General features: G+C 55.3%; 7 protein-coding genes across 7 annotated transcripts; 3 read left to right on the plus strand and 4 right to left on the minus strand.

The window, feature by feature from the left end:
- Positions 1-283: 283 nt before the first annotated feature.
- Positions 284-1,712, minus strand: B0T15DRAFT_520420 (killer toxin). The gene is made up of 2 exons (XM_062868501.1): positions 945-1,712; positions 284-841 (listed from the first exon to the last, which is right to left on the minus strand). The coding sequence occupies exons 1-2, from the start codon at positions 1,232-1,234 to the stop codon at positions 709-711; spliced, it is 423 nt and encodes a 140-aa protein (XP_062726885.1). The 5' UTR covers positions 1,235-1,712; the 3' UTR covers positions 284-708.
- A 417-nt stretch (positions 1,713-2,129) lies between these two features.
- Positions 2,130-2,733, minus strand: B0T15DRAFT_61485 (uncharacterized protein). The gene has a single exon (XM_062871130.1). It carries the CDS (start codon positions 2,617-2,619, stop codon positions 2,212-2,214), a length of 408 nt encoding a protein of 135 aa, XP_062726886.1. The 5' UTR covers positions 2,620-2,733; the 3' UTR covers positions 2,130-2,211.
- Positions 2,734-3,489: 756 nt separating this feature from the next.
- On the plus strand, positions 3,490-5,078 carry B0T15DRAFT_61505 (P-loop containing nucleoside triphosphate hydrolase protein). Its single transcript, XM_062871131.1, has 4 exons — positions 3,490-3,897; positions 3,972-4,358; positions 4,424-4,880; positions 4,941-5,078. Exons 1-4 carry the CDS (start codon positions 3,687-3,689, stop codon positions 5,059-5,061), a joined length of 1,176 nt encoding a protein of 391 aa, XP_062726887.1. The 5' UTR covers positions 3,490-3,686; the 3' UTR covers positions 5,062-5,078.
- Positions 5,079-6,746: 1,668 nt separating this feature from the next.
- B0T15DRAFT_520427 (uncharacterized protein) lies at positions 6,747-9,980 on the plus strand. Its single transcript, XM_062868502.1, has 5 exons — positions 6,747-7,129; positions 7,251-7,321; positions 7,476-7,707; positions 7,787-9,369; positions 9,426-9,980. Exons 1-5 carry the CDS (start codon positions 7,125-7,127, stop codon positions 9,644-9,646), a joined length of 2,112 nt encoding a protein of 703 aa, XP_062726888.1. The 5' UTR covers positions 6,747-7,124; the 3' UTR covers positions 9,647-9,980.
- Positions 9,981-11,408, minus strand: B0T15DRAFT_520429 (nucleophile aminohydrolase). The gene is made up of 3 exons (XM_062868503.1): positions 11,130-11,408; positions 10,919-11,066; positions 9,981-10,826 (listed from the first exon to the last, which is right to left on the minus strand). The coding sequence occupies exons 1-3, from the start codon at positions 11,157-11,159 to the stop codon at positions 10,192-10,194; spliced, it is 813 nt and encodes a 270-aa protein (XP_062726889.1). The 5' UTR covers positions 11,160-11,408; the 3' UTR covers positions 9,981-10,191.
- Positions 11,409-12,833, plus strand: B0T15DRAFT_571544 (uncharacterized protein). The gene is made up of 2 exons (XM_062870863.1): positions 11,409-11,783; positions 11,839-12,833. The coding sequence occupies exons 1-2, from the start codon at positions 11,609-11,611 to the stop codon at positions 12,678-12,680; spliced, it is 1,017 nt and encodes a 338-aa protein (XP_062726890.1). The 5' UTR covers positions 11,409-11,608; the 3' UTR covers positions 12,681-12,833.
- A 73-nt stretch (positions 12,834-12,906) lies between these two features.
- B0T15DRAFT_520434 (uncharacterized protein) lies at positions 12,907-14,972 on the minus strand. Its single transcript, XM_062868504.1, has 4 exons — positions 14,439-14,972; positions 13,918-14,345; positions 13,739-13,854; positions 12,907-13,676 (listed from the first exon to the last, which is right to left on the minus strand). The coding sequence occupies exons 1-4, from the start codon at positions 14,585-14,587 to the stop codon at positions 13,329-13,331; spliced, it is 1,041 nt and encodes a 346-aa protein (XP_062726891.1). The 5' UTR covers positions 14,588-14,972; the 3' UTR covers positions 12,907-13,328.
- Positions 14,973-16,254: the final 1,282 nt, after the last annotated feature.

Consider the following 16,254-nt stretch of genomic DNA (forward strand, 5'->3'; position numbering starts at 1 on the left):
TCTGAGGATCAAACGGGAGAGAACGTGTACCCGCTTAGTTTTACTATTCTGTTTCTCAGTTCCGTTCCTCATCCACGTCATGGTGTGATTCTAACATTCGCCTGGTGACCTACGTTCCGCCAACACGTTACAGATCTTATTCTTAGCCAACCAAACGCGTTTTGCGGCCCTACTCTATGCGTCTTTCGCAAATTGCAAGGCGCAGCAGCTGAGTTGCCAATTGGGCATGCGGGGTAAAACCACTACCACTTTTCCCATGGCGCGATGGCATTAGCCGTAAGGCCGACTTGTCCACGGAAGGACGAGAACACCAAACTGCAAGGCGACTTCGTCCCCAAGAAGCGCTTTCGTACCGATTTAGATGTGATTCCCAGCCTCCCTCTCTAACCTAAGGAAGCAGGCAGCAGTGTGGATATCTACCGTAAGAGTAGACAGCCAGGTCAAGGGGATGAGAGATATGGGGAACGCATATCGATATCATCCTGAATACCGTAGGCTGTGTTGAACAGCGTTTCCTGCAAGGAAGACAGATACAAAAGGAGAAATTTGTGAAGTTTCCACACCACCAACCCATCCCGTCCCCTATCCCCCAACTCCCGCCATCCAGCTTCCGCGAAACAGCGGGAGATTTGAACCCCGCAACGTTTCTCCCATCAACGCCAAGAACCGCCCTCGAAGAGTCCCGCCACCGCCGTGCTGTAACATAACCTAACACAACCTAACACTCTCGCCCGAACTTGGCCCGCATTGCGGATTGCTCACATAGTTGAAGGTGAGCTGACCATTCTCAACGTTGTTGGTGCGGGGATAGTCCGTTGGGACGCTACCGCAAACTTGGCAGCTGGGCACGTAATAAGCAACGCAAGTCAGTTTTGCCATGATGCATCCACACACAGGGAATCATTCCATATGGTAGGATGGGACGGGGATGGGGTGTTCGTTACCCATGTCGAGGAATATAAGGAGCGAGCTCCCGGATCCTGGCACCCTGCCAGCCGCCCGTGTTCTGCAGGAAGGCACAGATGCCCTCGGCAGAGCAGGCCACGTGCTCGCCGTTGTTGTACCAGCGATTGACGTCGATGCGGTCGACGATGACGTTCGCGAGGTCTAGCGCAGTTCTCTGATTCGATACGAATGCGCAGTTCGAAGACCCGCGGCAGTTGATGCCCAGTTGAGCAAAGGAGGGGGAGGTAAGAAGGGAGAGGGCGGCGACGAGCAAGGTGGAAGAATGCATAATGGCGTGGCGGTTCGTTAGATGGATGAATTTAAGTGCCAGGCGAGGGTGCTTAAGAAGAAGAAGAAGAAGAAGACAGCGGTGATGCTCTCGTTTCTTATCTATTCCTTCACGATGGCGAAGCCGGCCTCAATATATATCCCAGTTCTTGCTGCGGCATGCGGTGTGAAGGTTCCTAAACTCCGGACCATACTCCCACCCATCGCCAAGTAGCCAAGTCTCTCAATCTCAAGCTGGTTACCGCCAGTTGTGGTTGTTCACGAGGCAGGACTGCTTACCTGTTACGCGTCCCGTTTCGAAGGTCGGTCAATCGTTGCGTGACGATGGGGTGGGAGACTACTACAGTTGAACCTATAACCCACAGTTAATAAGCCCCGCTTGGCGGTCAGCTTGTTCTACCTCTCAACACCAGCCACCAGTTCTTGCTATAAAAACGCCAAGGTAGGCTGCCGCATTTCCAGTACTCTGAACTAGTCGGTTGGATGGCCGTGATGAGTCAGGTGTGGAACGAGCTCTGCCGAAAATATGATCTTGGATTCTTGGAAGTCCGGAGATTGCAATAAGTCCGGTCTTACAGATCTCCTGGGCTGAGCTCACAGGAGGCGCCACGTTCAGAAATACTCTTTCCCTGGGCCATGCGACCAGTGCAGGAGGCGTGAGCGGCGATTTTGTAAGTGTCGGGCTCACGAGACCTTGCCCAGAACAGTTATTAAGCTGGCTCAAGCTCTTAACAATCTGTACAAAACTGTTAAGGTCAGGTACTAGTAGGTATATGCCTCTCGGTCGAACTAAGATGCCTCCAATCTCCGGTTAAGCACCTAAGTACTGATGCTCATCGTCACGCAGCAGGAGCATGACGCAGATCTAAAAAGCATTTTGTCTAGGTTCAGGAGTAAATCGGAACTGTATCTACTTAGGTGCCATCGATGCTTTTTCTCAGGTGTGCTTTAACCTCTCTCTCGAAAAATAATCCCCCTTCAATCCAGCTTAGGTTGCTGCTGCTGCTGCTGCTGCTGCTCCTGCTGCTGGCGGCCAAGCGCCTCTCCCCGCTCTCCGGCAGCCTTTCTACTAGTACTACTAGTAGTAGTCCTAAAAGCCTGCATCAGGGTAACACCAGCACGGGCACTGGCGCCCTCGTCGTCCTGCTTCGCGAAGAAGGCGTCGCTGCCCGTGGCGCGGATCGAGCTCGAGCGCACCCTCTCGGCCGGCGCCAGCACGTCCAGACTCAGCTTGGCGCGTCGGTTGGCCTCCATCTCCTCCAGGTGCAGACTTAGCCACGACGACCTTGCCCTCGCCCAGCCTAACGACGCCCTTACTACCAGGGCGATGCGGCCAGCTTCGGAAAAACCCACTTCCAATCTCCAACACCTTGAGACAGGGCACATCAACCGCCCGGCTCCTAATGGCTATTTAATCCATCTCAGGCCCCCTTCCTCTAATTTCTTGGCTTCTCCTTCCTTCCCTAACCTAAATACCTTCTCCTTCACCTTCTAACTATACTACTATATCGGCTACTATTTTTATACTAGATATAACTATCCGTCTCTAGATGCTAAACCCCTATTAAGATATTAACAAGCTTATTATTACTATTAAAAACTCTTATCTAGCTATATAAAGCATAGAGGAAATTCTAGATGTACTTAGGAAAGCTACTATTATTACTAACCTACGACGGTATGAGCGAGCCAGGCTAGCACCGAGCCTCGAAGGTCGGACGTAGTTAGTTCGCGTCTTTGAACCAAGGACGCAATTCTGACGCCAAAATTTGCACCGCCATCGCGAATGCACGGGGCGCGTGCTGAGGGTACTCAACTCCGTCGCCGATGTCGTTTGCATTCGTAACGGAGGCGGCCCCACTCCGGGAACGCGAATGGGTTTCGGGCCGGCAAAACTCCGGGTGAGCGTTGGGCCGGCGCTTGCTGAGTTATCAATTGCAGGCGTGCGAAAGGCAAGATTTTGCGACTCGTCCTCTTCGCTCGTCCACATCCCGAACCGCCCGAGGAAAACGTAACAGCGCAGCCTAACTGTCTGACCATTATTGGCACTCAGAATTAGAGCATTAATCAGAAGTCTAGAAGACCCTCATGTGCATCACCTCAGGCTGTTTAAACTATAAACAGACTCCGGAGTTGAAGTAGAAGCTGCGGCCGTAATTTCAGGCGCGAAAAGGGTTAGGGTTTGCAGTTAACGCTTCGCAGCGCAAGCCGGAGGACCCACAGCGGCAAGGCAACAGAAGCTTGGGTAAGCTCGATCGTCTTGCATTGCTAGCAACAACCTAAACTCAGCACGGCGACACACTCGGCGACAACACTCGGCGACGGCTCCCATCTAATACGACACAGCAGCGACGACACCCCTAGTCATCACATTAGTGGACGAATACTGCGCAAAACGAGTCTCGACTGCATCGGTCACGAAATAGACGGTAGAATCGCAATCGGTCGCCACCATGTCATCAGATTCAGAGCGCGAGCAGGCCCTTGCCGCGTTCAAGCAGAAGCTGATCGAGTCGCGGGAATGGGAAACGAAGCTCAAGAACCTTCGGCTAGAAATCAAGGAGATGCAGAAGGAGTTTGACCAGACAGAGGAGAACATCAAGGCGTTACAAAGCGTCGGTCAGATTATCGGCGAAGTGCTGAAGCAGTTGGACGATGAGAGATGTGCGTCGCTCCTACTCCGATTCCGTCCTTGAGATCGTCCCGACATTTGCTGACATACTTTCTCAACGTTTCAGTTATCGTCAAGGCCTCCTCAGGGCCGCGGTACGTCGTGGGCTGCCGGTCCAAGGTGGACAAGACCAAGCTGAAGCAGGGGACGCGCGTGGCGCTCGACATGACAACACTCACCATTATGCGCATGCTGCCCCGCGAGGTCGATCCGCTCGTCTACAACATGTCGCTCGAGGACCCGGGCCAGGTCAGCTTCGCCGGTATCGGCGGGCTCAACGACCAGATTCGCGAGCTAAGAGAGGTGATCGAACTGCCCCTCAAGAACCCTGAGCTGTTCTTGCGAGTCGGCATCAAGCCGCCTAAGGGCGTGCTCCTCTACGGCCCGCCCGGCACGGGCAAGACGCTGCTCGCTCGCGCCGTAGCCAGCAGCTTGGAGACAAATTTCCTCAAGGGTGTGTGGCCCCGCGTGCTTTGGGACGAGTACCATAGCTCGCTAACATCCGATCCCCTTCCTTAGTCGTCTCCTCAGCCATCGTGGACAAGTACATCGGCGAATCCGCACGCCTCATCCGCGAGATGTTCGGCTACGCCAAGGAACACGAGCCGTGCATCATCTTCATGGACGAGATCGACGCCATCGGCGGGCGGCGGTTCAGCGAAGGAACAAGTGCCGACCGCGAAATCCAGCGTACGCTCATGGAGTTGCTCAACCAGCTCGATGGCTTCGATTACCTCGGCAAGACCAAGATCATTATGGCCACCAACCGGCCCGACACGCTGGACCCGGCGCTGCTCCGTGCCGGCCGGCTAGACCGTAAGATCGAGATCCCCCTCCCGAACGAGGTTGGGCGGCTGGAGATTCTCAAGATCCACGCGGCTAGCGTGGCCAAGGAGGGCGAGATCGACTTTGAGAGTGTGGTCAAGATGAGCGATGGGCTAAATGGTGCCGACTTGCGGAACGTGGTAACAGAGGCGTGAGTCTATCCAAGATCCACGCTGTAACTGTCTTCCTCTACTGACACGCGATGTTTTAGGGGCTTGTTTGCCATCAAGGCAGACAGAGACGCGATCAATCAAGATGACTTCAACAAGGCTGTGCGGAAGCTGGTCGAGGCGAAGAAGCTGGAGGGTAAGCTGGAGTACCAGAAATTGTAAAAGGTGTCATTGTGGACATGCGGATAGAGGTTCTTCATGGAGGCAAACTCAGATCCAATGCCATCATGGGTACACTTTGCCAGCGCCAGCGATACCCGTAATTGTGTAACAGTAAGGTACTTGGCAGTATCGGCCACCAAGCGAATAGATGTCGATGGCTGGCGAGCCGTGTATTCCTCCTCTGGAAATGTGGCTTGTGCCTGGTCGCGGCGATGTTCACAGCTGATTTCTGGGTAGGAGAGAGTGATAGAATCCTTTTCGGAATTTGACCTATCAATGGATCTCTTTGGAACTGCCATACTGCTGTCCAATGGTCGCGGTGCTGAGGCTGTGCGGGCTCGGGAAGGGCGCTCAGATAGGGCTGATAGTGCGGTTTTACCTGCATGGACGATCCTGAAGACCTCGCACTTGGAGATGACGGAATCGGCATCTGCTCGGATTGTACGCAGCTGCAATGGAGTTCCGGCCTGGCGCAATTGCTCCCAGGTTTTCGCGACTAAGTTACGATGTGCCGATGGTCAATCTATTGGCGAAGCTATTGGATGGCGATGCCAGATTGTTGATGATCCATGGCAACGACAAACTTGGCTTTATCAAATTCCTTGAGCCTCGTGTTGAACATTGTTTTCGGCATTGACCTCGTGGGGCGCCCGGAAATATTTCTAAGAATAGGTGCCAAGGCAAAGCAACCCCTTTCTCCGGGAGCTTCACAGCCTCAAAAAGTGGGCTCTCACTTATCAGTCCCCTGAGATCTGGCGAGGCGCGAGTTGCTGGCACACAGGCGCGGCTGACTGCGATCTCCGCTGTGAATGGGGTCGCATTGCGTCCTTTGTGCTCGGGTGTTCCCAGTCAACAACACGAGCGGCAGCCGCGTTGTGACAGGTGAGGCTAAGGCGATGATACTCTACCATACGGAAATGCGCCTTGGTAGACAGGAGAAGGTTTCCTTCGTGCTACCTTCGGATCGGAAGAATGCAGGTCGACAAAGGGAGAAGATGTAGATTACGTCCACTTAGAATGATACGAATGGAAGCTCTCCACTGCGGTGGTTGCCAAGGGCGCTGTGCGAACTCACCAACAATGACCGGTGATGAGAAATGGCTAGGTGGCGGTGAAGCCATTTTGAGGTACTACGTGATAGTCGAGGGGCCAAGTTTGGACCAGAATACAGATCGGCCTGTGCTGGCGTGCCGAGACGCCGCCAATGGGAATCGTCGCTCTCGCTGCATGCTGCCAGCAATGCCAAACGTGCACATGCTGTGTCGACAACTTGAAGGCAGAATACTCGTCAAAGGTTGGAGAGTACGCAGAGTACTCCCTGCAGTGATAACAACCTACTTTGGAGGAGCGGGGCTCGGTTCAAGATACGCCAAAAACGGCGCAATGGAATGAGGCCTGTCGGATTAGGTGCGAGATATACCATTAGCTGGGAGACACACCACGGCAAGCACTTCATTTGTACAGTTCTCTAGGGATCTGCCAACTTATGAATACAAAATCACTCAGTCGAGAGATCAATTGAGGAGTAGAGGGGTCCAACTTGCGGGCTCATGCGGTGAACAAGCCAAGACTCACCTCCTAGAGACCTAAGATGAGAACTGACGTGCGGGAGTGTGTATACAAGGCTCCAACCAGGCCGTAAATGGAGGCAAAATGACAATGTCTAACAGATCAAAAACCATCACCATCTCTCTCCTTGAGAAAGACTATAGTTGTTCTTTCATACCTGGAAACCCTCCTTGGTGGGCAATGACGACTTTGAGGTCGCTGGTCCCGAGCTGACCCTTGTCATGTCTGGTCGCTAAAGGACCCACATAGCTAACGCCCTACCTGCAGCATTCCACTCCCCCTCCAGAATCGGCCATAAAGTCGAGCGCCCCAGCAACCACAGCAGCCCATTCCTGCCCATCCATCCCATTCTCTGCCGTTCTCAATCTTCGTCGCCCTCTGACACTTCGGGCCTTACAACAGCAGCCTCTGTGATACCCTCAGACTCCCGTGTCCTCGATTCGCGAAGCCTTTCGTTCCCCCTTGTTCGCTCGTTCGCTGGTTGGTTCTTCAAGATGTGGTACGGACGGCCTTCCCAAATTCCCCAACCCCACCTTAACTCCTTACTTTGCGAGACAGAACAACAAGCGGGACGGGCGCCTGGGAGACGACAGTCTGCTGACAAGAGGATTATCATGTAGTGGCATTTTCGGTTACATCAACTACCTGGTGGAAAAGGACCGGAAGTTCATCATCGACACACTCATCAACGGTACGTCGACACCAGCAGCCGAACGCAGAGCTGTTGGGCGCTGCAAGGACGAATTCCGGCCCCGCCCTGTTTCATATGTGAAAAAACCGGCAGATTGGCGCAACCCACTTTAGAAGCTCCAAGTTGCTGACGTACGCCGTCCCGTTAAAATTAGGTCTCTCCCGTCTCGAGTACCGCGGCTACGACTCTGCTGGTCTTGCCGTCGATGGCGACAAGAAGAGGGAGGTGTTTGCCTTCAAGGAGGTTGGCAAGGTCGCGAAGCTGAAGGCGCTCGTCGACGAGTCCGAGCTCGACCTGACCAAGGTCTTCGATTCACATTGCGGCATTGCCCACACCCGCTGGGCTACTCACGGTCCCCCGTCCCGTATCAACTGCCACCCCCACAGGTAAGTCAGAAAATGCTGAGCATGGCAGATGACGGAAGGCCCCTTGTTTGTGGCAACGCTAACAAGGCTATCTGTCCAGGTCTGATCCCAGCTGGGAGTTTACCGTCGTCCACAATGGTATCATCACCAACTACAAGGAGCTGAAGACGCTGCTTGAGAGCAAGGGCTTCCGATTCGAGACGGAGACCGATACCGAGTGCATCGCCAAGCTGGCCAAGTACCTCTACGACCAGCATCCGAATGTGGGCTTCACCGACCTGGCCAAGGCCGTGATCAGCGAGCTTGAGGGCGCCTACGGTCTGCTGATCAAGAGCGTGCACTACCCCCACGAGGTGATTGCTGCCCGCAAAGGTTCTCCGCTGGTCATCGGCGTCAAGACACAGAAGCGCATGAAGGTCGACTTCGTCGATGTTGAATATGCCGACGAGAACAGCCCGCTGCCGGCCGAGACAGCGTCACAGAATGTGGCCCTGAAGAAGACGACCGGGTCTAGCGGTCTTCTCTCCCCCAACGGCTTGTTGGGTGCTCCCGACAAGTCCCTCCTCCACCGCTCGCAGTCGCGCGCTTTCATGACAGACGATGGCCTGCCCATGCCCACCGAGTTCTTCTTATCTTCGGACCCCTCCGCCATCGTGGAGCACACCAAGAAGGTCATGTACCTCGAGGACGACGATATCGCCCACATTCATGAGGGCTCGCTCAACATCCACCGCCTGAAGAAGGCCGACGGCAGCAGCAATGTGCGGACGATTCAGACGCTCGAGCTCGAGCTGCAGGAGATCATGAAGGGCAAGTTCGATCACTTTATGCAGAAGGAAATTTTCGAGCAACCCGAATCCGTCGTCAACACGATGCGCGGCCGTCTCGACATCGCCAACAGGACGGTGACGCTGGGTGGTCTCCGGAACTACATCAGCACCATCCGTCGGTGCCGCCGCATCATCTTCATCGCCTGCGGTACCTCGTACCACAGCTGCATGGCTGTCCGCGGCGTCTTTGAAGAGCTGACCGAGATTCCCATCGCCGTGGAGCTGGCCTCCGACTTCCTAGATCGTCAGGCGCCGGTGTTCCGGGACGACACTTGCGTCTTCGTGTCGCAGTCCGGCGAGACGGCCGACTCGCTGATGGCCCTGAGGTACTGCCTGGAGCGGGGAGCCCTGACCGTTGGCATCGTGAACGTGGTTGGCTCGAGCATCTCACTGCTGACGCACTGTGGTGTGCACGTAAACGCTGGCCCCGAGATCGGCGTTGCTTCGACCAAGGCATACACCTCGCAGTTCATCGCCATGGTCATGTTCGCCCTGTCGCTCAGCGAGGACCGGGCATCCAAGCAGAAGCGGCGCGAGGAGATCATGGAAGGTCTTAGCAAGATCAGCGACCAGATCAAGTCGGTCCTGGAGCAGGATCAGAAGATCAAGCAGCTGTGCGAGAAGACGTTCAAGAACCAGAAAAGCCTGCTCCTGCTCGGCCGCGGCAGCCAGTACAGCACAGCGCTGGAGGGTGCCCTGAAGATCAAGGAAATCAGCTACCTGCACTGCGAGGCTGTCATGAGCGGTGAGCTCAAGCACGGCGTGCTCGCGTTGGTGGACGAGAACCTTCCCATCATCATGATCCTGACGCGTGATGACCTCTTCAAGAAGAGCCTGAACGCCTACCAACAAGGTTTGTTCCGCAGAATGTCCGACTCCATTGATTACTCGCTGACCAAAGATTCGCAGTTGTTGCCCGTGGCGGGAAGCCTATTGTGATTTGCAACCCGGGCGATGAGGAGTTCAGTGCCAACCAGGCTGAGAAGATCGAGATCCCCAAGACGGTGGATGTCCTGCAGGGCATCCTGAACGTCATCCCTCTGCAGCTGATTGCCTACTGGCTCGCTGTGATGGAGGGTCTCAACGTCGACTTCCCCCGCAACCTTGCCAAGTCGGTGACCGTGGAGTGAAGCATCAACACAACGGTCTGTGTGGGGTGATTAAGGTCGTCCGAGCACCCGGGTCGCAGTCTTTCCTGTCTTGGACAATGAACCTGGCCATTTTTATCCATTGTACTAGAGGTTTATTGGCTATCTTACAATCTATCCGCTGGTTAGGAATTACTCGACACAAGAGGGTCAGTGGAACGCCGGCGTCGGCGGAAGGGCCGATAACGCCGCGGAGGATCGGGTTCAGGAGGACACGGTTGCCAGGCTGGTTGGTCAGCGATGGAGCCTACTATCAGGAACATAATGACCAGCAAAGCCACTCGCCGTAGGCAATATACTTGTTGCATGGACAATCAGAAGCAGCTCATCAAGGTGATGACTCATACAGAGGGCTATTCTCTCCGCCGTAGCCATCAGTCCCAATGTCCCTCTATCCGCGCGGCGGGAATATTTTAGACATGTCCTAGAAGCCAGAGCGAAGTCTAGGTGTATTTCAGAACTCTGGAGAGAAAGGCCCACCTCCCGCGGCCTAGCATCAAACCTCTCTACCTGACCCCTCCCCCTTTCTATACAGTCTGCGTGCCATACCCGCGGATCCGCTCGGCAAACGCCCAGCTCTGCTTCTCCAGTTGCTCGTCCTCGCTCAGCTCCACGCCGTCCTTGGTCACCACCGCAATGCTGTACCGGTCCAGCGAGCGCGCATCTCGGTAGAACAGCACCTTCATGCACTCCTTGACGACGTTGACCGCCTCCTCCCGGCTCAGCCGCGCCGCGTCCTCCTCGGTGGCCGCATACTTCCGCATGATGGGCTGCGCCAGCATCGCGCCGAACCCGGTCGCCAGCGAGGGCGACGTGAAGGCCGTGCCGCGCAGGTCGACCGACGCGAGGAACGGCTTCGCGTCCGAGTCGAAGCCGGCCACCAGGATCTGGTTCCACAGGGGATCGAAGTCACTGCGCCGCCGGTACATCAGCTTGGACAGGTATTTGTGCAGGTTGGCGGCGTTGAGCTGGCCGGCAGGCGCCGGGCCGGACATGCTGGCCGTCGTCTCGTGCTCGTAGGCCTCGTCGATGGCCAGCTCGCTCAGGTGCCGGTCGAGGAACTGCATGTCGGACACGTCGCCGCCGAAGCCGACGACCGACGTCCCCAGGAAGGGACGCAGTCGCTTGACGTCGGTGAAGCGTGCTAGCGAGCCGTAGGAGGCTGGTTGCATGCAATGGAGGGGAAGGGTCGGTTAGTCTTTTTGGACGACGGAAAGTTGAAGAAAATGTTGAGGTTGTGAGGAGCAAACGAACCCAGATTGTCGGCGGCCATGACGACGCCGTCTTTGAACTTGACAGCGATGACTGAGGTGCCGGTTACGACGGGCGCTTGTGTGGCCGTCTTGGGACCGGTGGTCTGGAGATAGCTGGCATCGTAGGCGCCATAGACGTCGTCTCTCGGCTGTGCTGGGTTAGTATCGCCTTTGCGGCTTGCGAGCCACTTGGGAGAGATGGTTTGACGTACACGGCCCCAAGCTTGCGGGCGATGGTCCATGATGGTGGGCGGGGTGCGCAAAGAGAAGCGCTAACAAGGGATTCCAACTCAAATTGCCGTATCTTGTGTTCGTGGGTTCCGCTAGTGTAGCGCAGGTTTCGCCGTCGAGATGTCGCCAGGGTGGTCGTTGGCCGTTAATAAGGTGGGAGGGAAGCTTGCAGTTGGATTGCGGGCGGCAGCTCAATGGAGCTTCGCGTCCAAGTGCTGCCTTCGCAGTGCGACAGGCGGCCTGACTGGCACCGAAGACCCACATGGGCCCGCCTGCCTAAGGCATAAATGTTTCCTGCAACAAGCTCCTGAGTCCTGTGTACTTGTATTGTACAGCCTCGATTTCCATGCGCACGTGATACCCTCTTCGATCAACAAACTAATCTCTCCGATTTTGGTCGTATTTTGCAGGTGAAGAAGAACGTCGTTTCTCGCAGGTATTTTTGACACGACAAGGAATCATGGGTCTGGTGCAGTACGACAGCGACGACGAGGATGAGGAGGTTCAAGCTCCATCTGCAGCAACTCCGGCAAGTGAACGTTTTGCCACTCATTGGAGAGCATGTAATAACATGTGGTCGCAGGTCATAGAAACTACAATCCAACCTTCTGAATCCCAAATTCAGAATTCGGACGGTAAATTCTCACAACCATGCCAAGCCGAAACCACTATTACTAACTGGCGTCACAGAACCAGCACTCAGCTCAGCCCCCGCAGGAGAACACCCGGCACAAGCCACATCTACAGGACCAAATCAGTCCGGATCTTCAACAGTCATCGACCCGCGGCCCATCCTCGGCCCAGCCCTAGGCCCCTCCCGACCATCAGAGGCAGAGGCACAAGTTGAAGTCGACCTCGCCTTCCTCTCGGAGGACGCCACCTTATCCCAGCCCCTGAACAACCCTTCTTCCTCCTCCTCCTCCGCACCAGAACCACCACGATCCCCGTACACCGCAACCCGCACCCTCCTGCGGGACCTCACCCTCCCCTCGGTTCCGAACATGGACATCCCCCCTTCGCCACCCGGCACGCCGCCGCCGGCGCTGGAGGCCCTCACGGCCAAGTTCGACACCTTCCTCCGGCTGAAGCGCACCAAGGGGGTGCATTTCAACGAAAGGCTTGCCGCGTCGGCGGGGATGCGGAATCCGGCGCTGATGGATAAGCTTTTGGGGTTTGTCGGGATTGGGACTGAGTTTGAAGAAGCTGATGGTTCGGTTGATGGTAGTAGTGGTGGTGATGCTGAGGGAGCTGATGACGCAACGCGGGGAGGGAGGAAAAGAGCGTTGGAGCAATATGCCACGGTGCTGAGCGCCGAGGTGTGGGATCCGATGGGCTTTCCTGCGTGGGCGTACAAGGGCCCGCTTAGGAAGGCGCAGGAGAGAGGGGCGAGGGAGAGGGAGAGAGGGAAGGGAGAGCCGGTTGAGTTTGTCTCTGCGGGCGGTGTAGCGGGGGGGACTGGGTCGGCGGCTAGGAGTAGACCCGGAACGCCTGGTGTGGCGGGTGGGAAAAGGAAGGGGAGGTTCGATACGTGAGAGGATGTTGTTTACCTGGTGAGGCATGGAGAGAATGCCGTGGCGTGTTGTAAAAAATATAGCTGATAGCAAAAAAGGAGCAGAGTTTGTGATACCCAAACTTGAAGCCTGAAATGATAATGACGTACACATTACGCTCCAAGAGAGCCCAGCCCTCTGGTCAAATCTCAAACTCCACGGGTTGTGATTCTTGTCTTACTGTTTCACTCTGGGAAGGTATTCTGATGTCACTATGCTGAGACTTCGGAGCGGGACCTTGCTAGCTTGGTGTTTCACAAACACCTCAAGCTGGCATTGGGTAGTTGCGCATAAACTACCACCGTGTGTTATTCATTAACTGACATTACATCACCAGTTTAGGTGCTGATGGAAGCGCTGCCACCGCCCACTGTCACATAACAGACTTCCGTGCCCGAGTGCCCGCTCCTGGCAGTCAGCGGTTTCCTCCGACCCCTATTTACAGGCCAAGTCGGGCTTTTGGCTGCCCGTCAACTGAATCCCCAAGTAATAGACAACAGCTCATGGTATCCCCCATCGTCATCATAATGGAATGGTATCTCCCGACCGTGCACTTAGAGCCCGGCGAAATGTAATAAAGAAAGTAAAACAAGAAGATGATTAAAACAGGAAATGTTTGCCCAGGGGCTTTTACCTGCGGCGTTCGACGATGCTGCAAGGGACGTCGATTCCAAGAGAGCTCTTGATGCCAGCACCAATGTTGATGGGGATGCTCTGGTTCACAGCAGCCAGGGCATCCGCGAAATAGGGCAGTGCCTGGCCGTGGTTGATGACCGACTTGCCGCTGATCACGAACGGAAGGATGCCCTTGTTGGGACCTTTGCAGTACTCCGGGCGGCCGAGGGCCTCGATCACGGGGGTTTGCTGAATAGATGCGCGCATTCGGTACACGTTCATTCCGCGCCTGACGCGAAGGTTGTCAATGTACACGGTGCCGATTTCCTCGCCAAACAGGTAGTTGCGGAAGGTGACGTTGCCCTGGATACTGTCAGATAAACCGCCAAAACATCTTCTCTTCTGGTTTCGTCAAGTGGACTTACAAGCTCGAAGTCGAAATGAGAGAGGTTGGGGATGTACGCGGTGCCGTTGAAGTTGTTTTCCTTGTCGAGTGAGACAGACGTCTGGTTGACCACTGTCCCAGCAAAGGCATTGAGGCCTGACGTCAGGTCAGTTCACCGGTCCAACTGCAACAAAGGGCCGTCATCGGCGTGCTACATACCGGGCATGTCGACGATCTTCTTGAAGGTGACACCGTAGTCCCGGGAAATGCCCTTGACACGGACTTGGGTGTCGCCGAGCACGGTCACACGGAGCGACTCATTGGCGAGCAGCCAAGTGTTGAAGACGGTCAAGGCCTTAACGTCATCGACCGGGAGAAACTGACTGATGTTGACGGTCTGGAATGCATCACTGTTGGTCTGAGGGAAATCGAACTTGGCGAAGGGGGTGTGGGGCTGCAGGTCCTCGAGATACATGACGCCCTGGAAACCCTTGACTGTAGCGTGGACGGAGCCGTCCGTCGTGATGGTGCTGTTTATGGCCATGGTCAAGTTCTGGCTCTGTGTGTTGCTGATGTTGATTCCATCGAGGTCGAGTTGCGCATCATCGAGCTTCTGTTGAGCAATCTTGGGGACGCCAACCAGGAGGCTCGAGAGGTGGTCAGTAGCTGCTATATGCATACGTACCTTGGGTATATGCAAGACTGCGGCACACGGTAGCTAAGCACGAGATCTCACTTACACAACGGGCACGACAATGACGACGATGATAACAAGAACGATCAAATACGCCCACCAGAACCTGGCGCAGTGGCCCAGGCAACCGCGCCTCCTGGGCTTGTCCGAGATATTCTCCGTCTGGGTGACGGCGGACTTATCGACGTCGCTCATGATGGGCGTGTCTCGATGGACTTTCGGGTTCGGATGGTATACCGCTTCTCTTCTCGCTTGAGCAGGTGTCTCGACAAAGCCAGTGTCGATCCGGCGGCCTACGGCAGTCGCAAGGGGTGGAAAGAAATCGGCAGGGGAGAGAAGGAGAGCATGGGTGAGTGTGAAAGAAGGAGATCGGGCCGCCCGCTTGTATTTGAAAGACGAGATGAGAGACGTTCACTTCTCGGCTAGGGTCAATTCGGCCAAGCGGGTCCAGGGTCGGGGTGCTTGCGGCGGTCCGCACTCACGAACCTGCGGCCGATTGGAAGCCATGGTAGACATAGGGATCGCCAATTCCGCGTGAATGCAAGAAAGACGGGCAACCTTGTTGCCACCCGTCCATCCCGTTGCAAAGGAATTTCTACAGTATGTAACCCCAGCGGATTGACAAGGCTTATTCGGCCCTGTCCTCTCGCGCGGCCCGCTAGCCTTTTTGAGCAGGTTGCGCCGGGTCACTGCCCCTCCAGAAAAGGAGGCAACCCAGGGTTCACACCCCTAACCCTCATGTGAGGCGCTGAGCCAAGAGATCCGAGCTCCCTTCAAGTTTGTTTCAAGGCCGGTACACATAGTACCTTAGCTCACTTGTCCCATCCTATCCTCACCGCAAGACAAAGCATGGTGTGGTTCCGCACTGTGTCACGCTTCGGGCCCTTCGTTTTGGCTTCGCAGCTGCACGAGTATACATAGGTCAGATCCCGTAAAGAATCCAAGTGCTTCCTAGACCGCTTGGCATCTCGATGCCGCCAAATCTTGGCTTCACGGGGAATGATGGGCCTGGGGAGAGAATGCGGGGAATGCGGAGGACAAGCATCACGCTCACCCATGGACCGAGGTGATTTTCGCCTTTGATCGTCTTGGGAAGTGCAAGGTGTGGGGATGTCTCTGCTGACCATTCCCTTCCCGCCGGATGTAGAATAGCTTTCCAGTCTTCGGGTTCCGAGGAATAGGATCGCGTATCGAAGGCCGCCAAACCGGTTTCAGAAGCTGGTCTTTGTCGGTGTGTGCACATGAGCACTCTGTTCGCAAGTCGTGTCTGCAGTTGCATCTCTGCGAGACCTGGCCAACTCGTACTGGCGTACTGCTGTCTCAGACTCTCAGTGTCACGTTCGTAAGAAGCAACTCTTCGGAGAATATATCGCAACCTTCCTCAGTTCCAGAATACTCGGATGAACGTCACTTGTGATACGTAGGCCAAACAGGGCCACACGGCTCTTGCCGGGCCTGACTGCCTTAAAGGGACGATGCCAAGAGTATCATTTGATACTCTACCCCGCTCTATGCAGGGCAGGCGCCCCGGATGAACATCGACTCCTCGGCTTCCCTGAAGGTCGAGATGAAGCACATGAAAATTTTGAGATTTGCAAGGAATTCCTCGTCAGTATGTTTCCCAAACAGCAGGTGAACCAAACGTCAGAGAACAGCAGCGAATGGAGTTCTTGGTTCATGTTACTGTACTCCGGAGGGGCTGCAAGTCAAGAGCGCATCTTGTGTACTGTGTACTTACACCACATAAGGTAAAAAGGGTCCCACAACACAACCTGGAAAAGCCAACTTGTGAGTCTTGAACTGCATCGCCAGAAGACCGTCAGCCAATATCAATCTAGAACGACCAATGCAAGACAGAGGAT

Source organism: Chaetomium strumarium, assembly GCF_033439665.1.
Source record: "Chaetomium strumarium strain CBS 333.67 chromosome Unknown B0T15scaffold_1, whole genome shotgun sequence".
Taxonomy (NCBI): domain Eukaryota; kingdom Fungi; phylum Ascomycota; class Sordariomycetes; order Sordariales; family Chaetomiaceae; genus Chaetomium; species Chaetomium strumarium.

Excerpts from the sequence above, each read along its gene's own strand:
- B0T15DRAFT_520420 (XM_062868501.1), bottom strand. The coding sequence starts at position 1,234 with ATGCATTCTTCCACCTTGCTCGTCGCCGCCCTCTCCCTTCTTACCTCC. Across the intron at positions 842-944 it reads CCTTATATTCCTCGACATGG|CTGCCAAGTTTGCGGTAGCG; the intron begins GTAACGAACACC and ends TTACGTGCCCAG.
- B0T15DRAFT_61485 (XM_062871130.1), bottom strand. The coding sequence starts at position 2,619 with ATGTGCCCTGTCTCAAGGTGTTGGAGATTGGAAGTGGGTTTTTCCGAA.
- B0T15DRAFT_61505 (XM_062871131.1), top strand. The coding sequence starts at position 3,687 with ATGTCATCAGATTCAGAGCGCGAGCAGGCCCTTGCCGCGTTCAAGCAG. Across the intron at positions 3,898-3,971 it reads GCAGTTGGACGATGAGAGAT|TTATCGTCAAGGCCTCCTCA; the intron begins GTGCGTCGCTCC and ends TCAACGTTTCAG. Across the intron at positions 4,359-4,423 it reads GGAGACAAATTTCCTCAAGG|TCGTCTCCTCAGCCATCGTG; the intron begins GTGTGTGGCCCC and ends CCCCTTCCTTAG.
- B0T15DRAFT_520427 (XM_062868502.1), top strand. Across the intron at positions 7,708-7,786 it reads ATCAACTGCCACCCCCACAG|GTCTGATCCCAGCTGGGAGT; the intron begins GTAAGTCAGAAA and ends CTATCTGTCCAG. Across the intron at positions 9,370-9,425 it reads CCTGAACGCCTACCAACAAG|TTGTTGCCCGTGGCGGGAAG; the intron begins GTTTGTTCCGCA and ends AAAGATTCGCAG.
- B0T15DRAFT_520429 (XM_062868503.1), bottom strand. The coding sequence starts at position 11,159 with ATGGACCATCGCCCGCAAGCTTGGGGCCGT. Across the intron at positions 11,067-11,129 it reads GCCCGCAAGCTTGGGGCCGT|CCGAGAGACGACGTCTATGG; the intron begins GTACGTCAAACC and ends AACCCAGCACAG. Across the intron at positions 10,827-10,918 it reads CATGGCCGCCGACAATCTGG|CCTCCTACGGCTCGCTAGCA; the intron begins GTTCGTTTGCTC and ends GCATGCAACCAG.
- B0T15DRAFT_571544 (XM_062870863.1), top strand. The coding sequence starts at position 11,609 with ATGGGTCTGGTGCAGTACGACAGCGACGACGAGGATGAGGAGGTTCAA. Across the intron at positions 11,784-11,838 it reads CCAAATTCAGAATTCGGACG|AACCAGCACTCAGCTCAGCC; the intron begins GTAAATTCTCAC and ends CTGGCGTCACAG.
- B0T15DRAFT_520434 (XM_062868504.1), bottom strand. The coding sequence starts at position 14,587 with ATGAGCGACGTCGATAAGTCCGCCGTCACCCAGACGGAGAATATCTCG. Across the intron at positions 13,855-13,917 it reads GAAGATCGTCGACATGCCCG|GCCTCAATGCCTTTGCTGGG; the intron begins GTATGTAGCACG and ends ACCTGACGTCAG. Across the intron at positions 13,677-13,738 it reads CTCATTTCGACTTCGAGCTT|GGCAACGTCACCTTCCGCAA; the intron begins GTAAGTCCACTT and ends GACAGTATCCAG.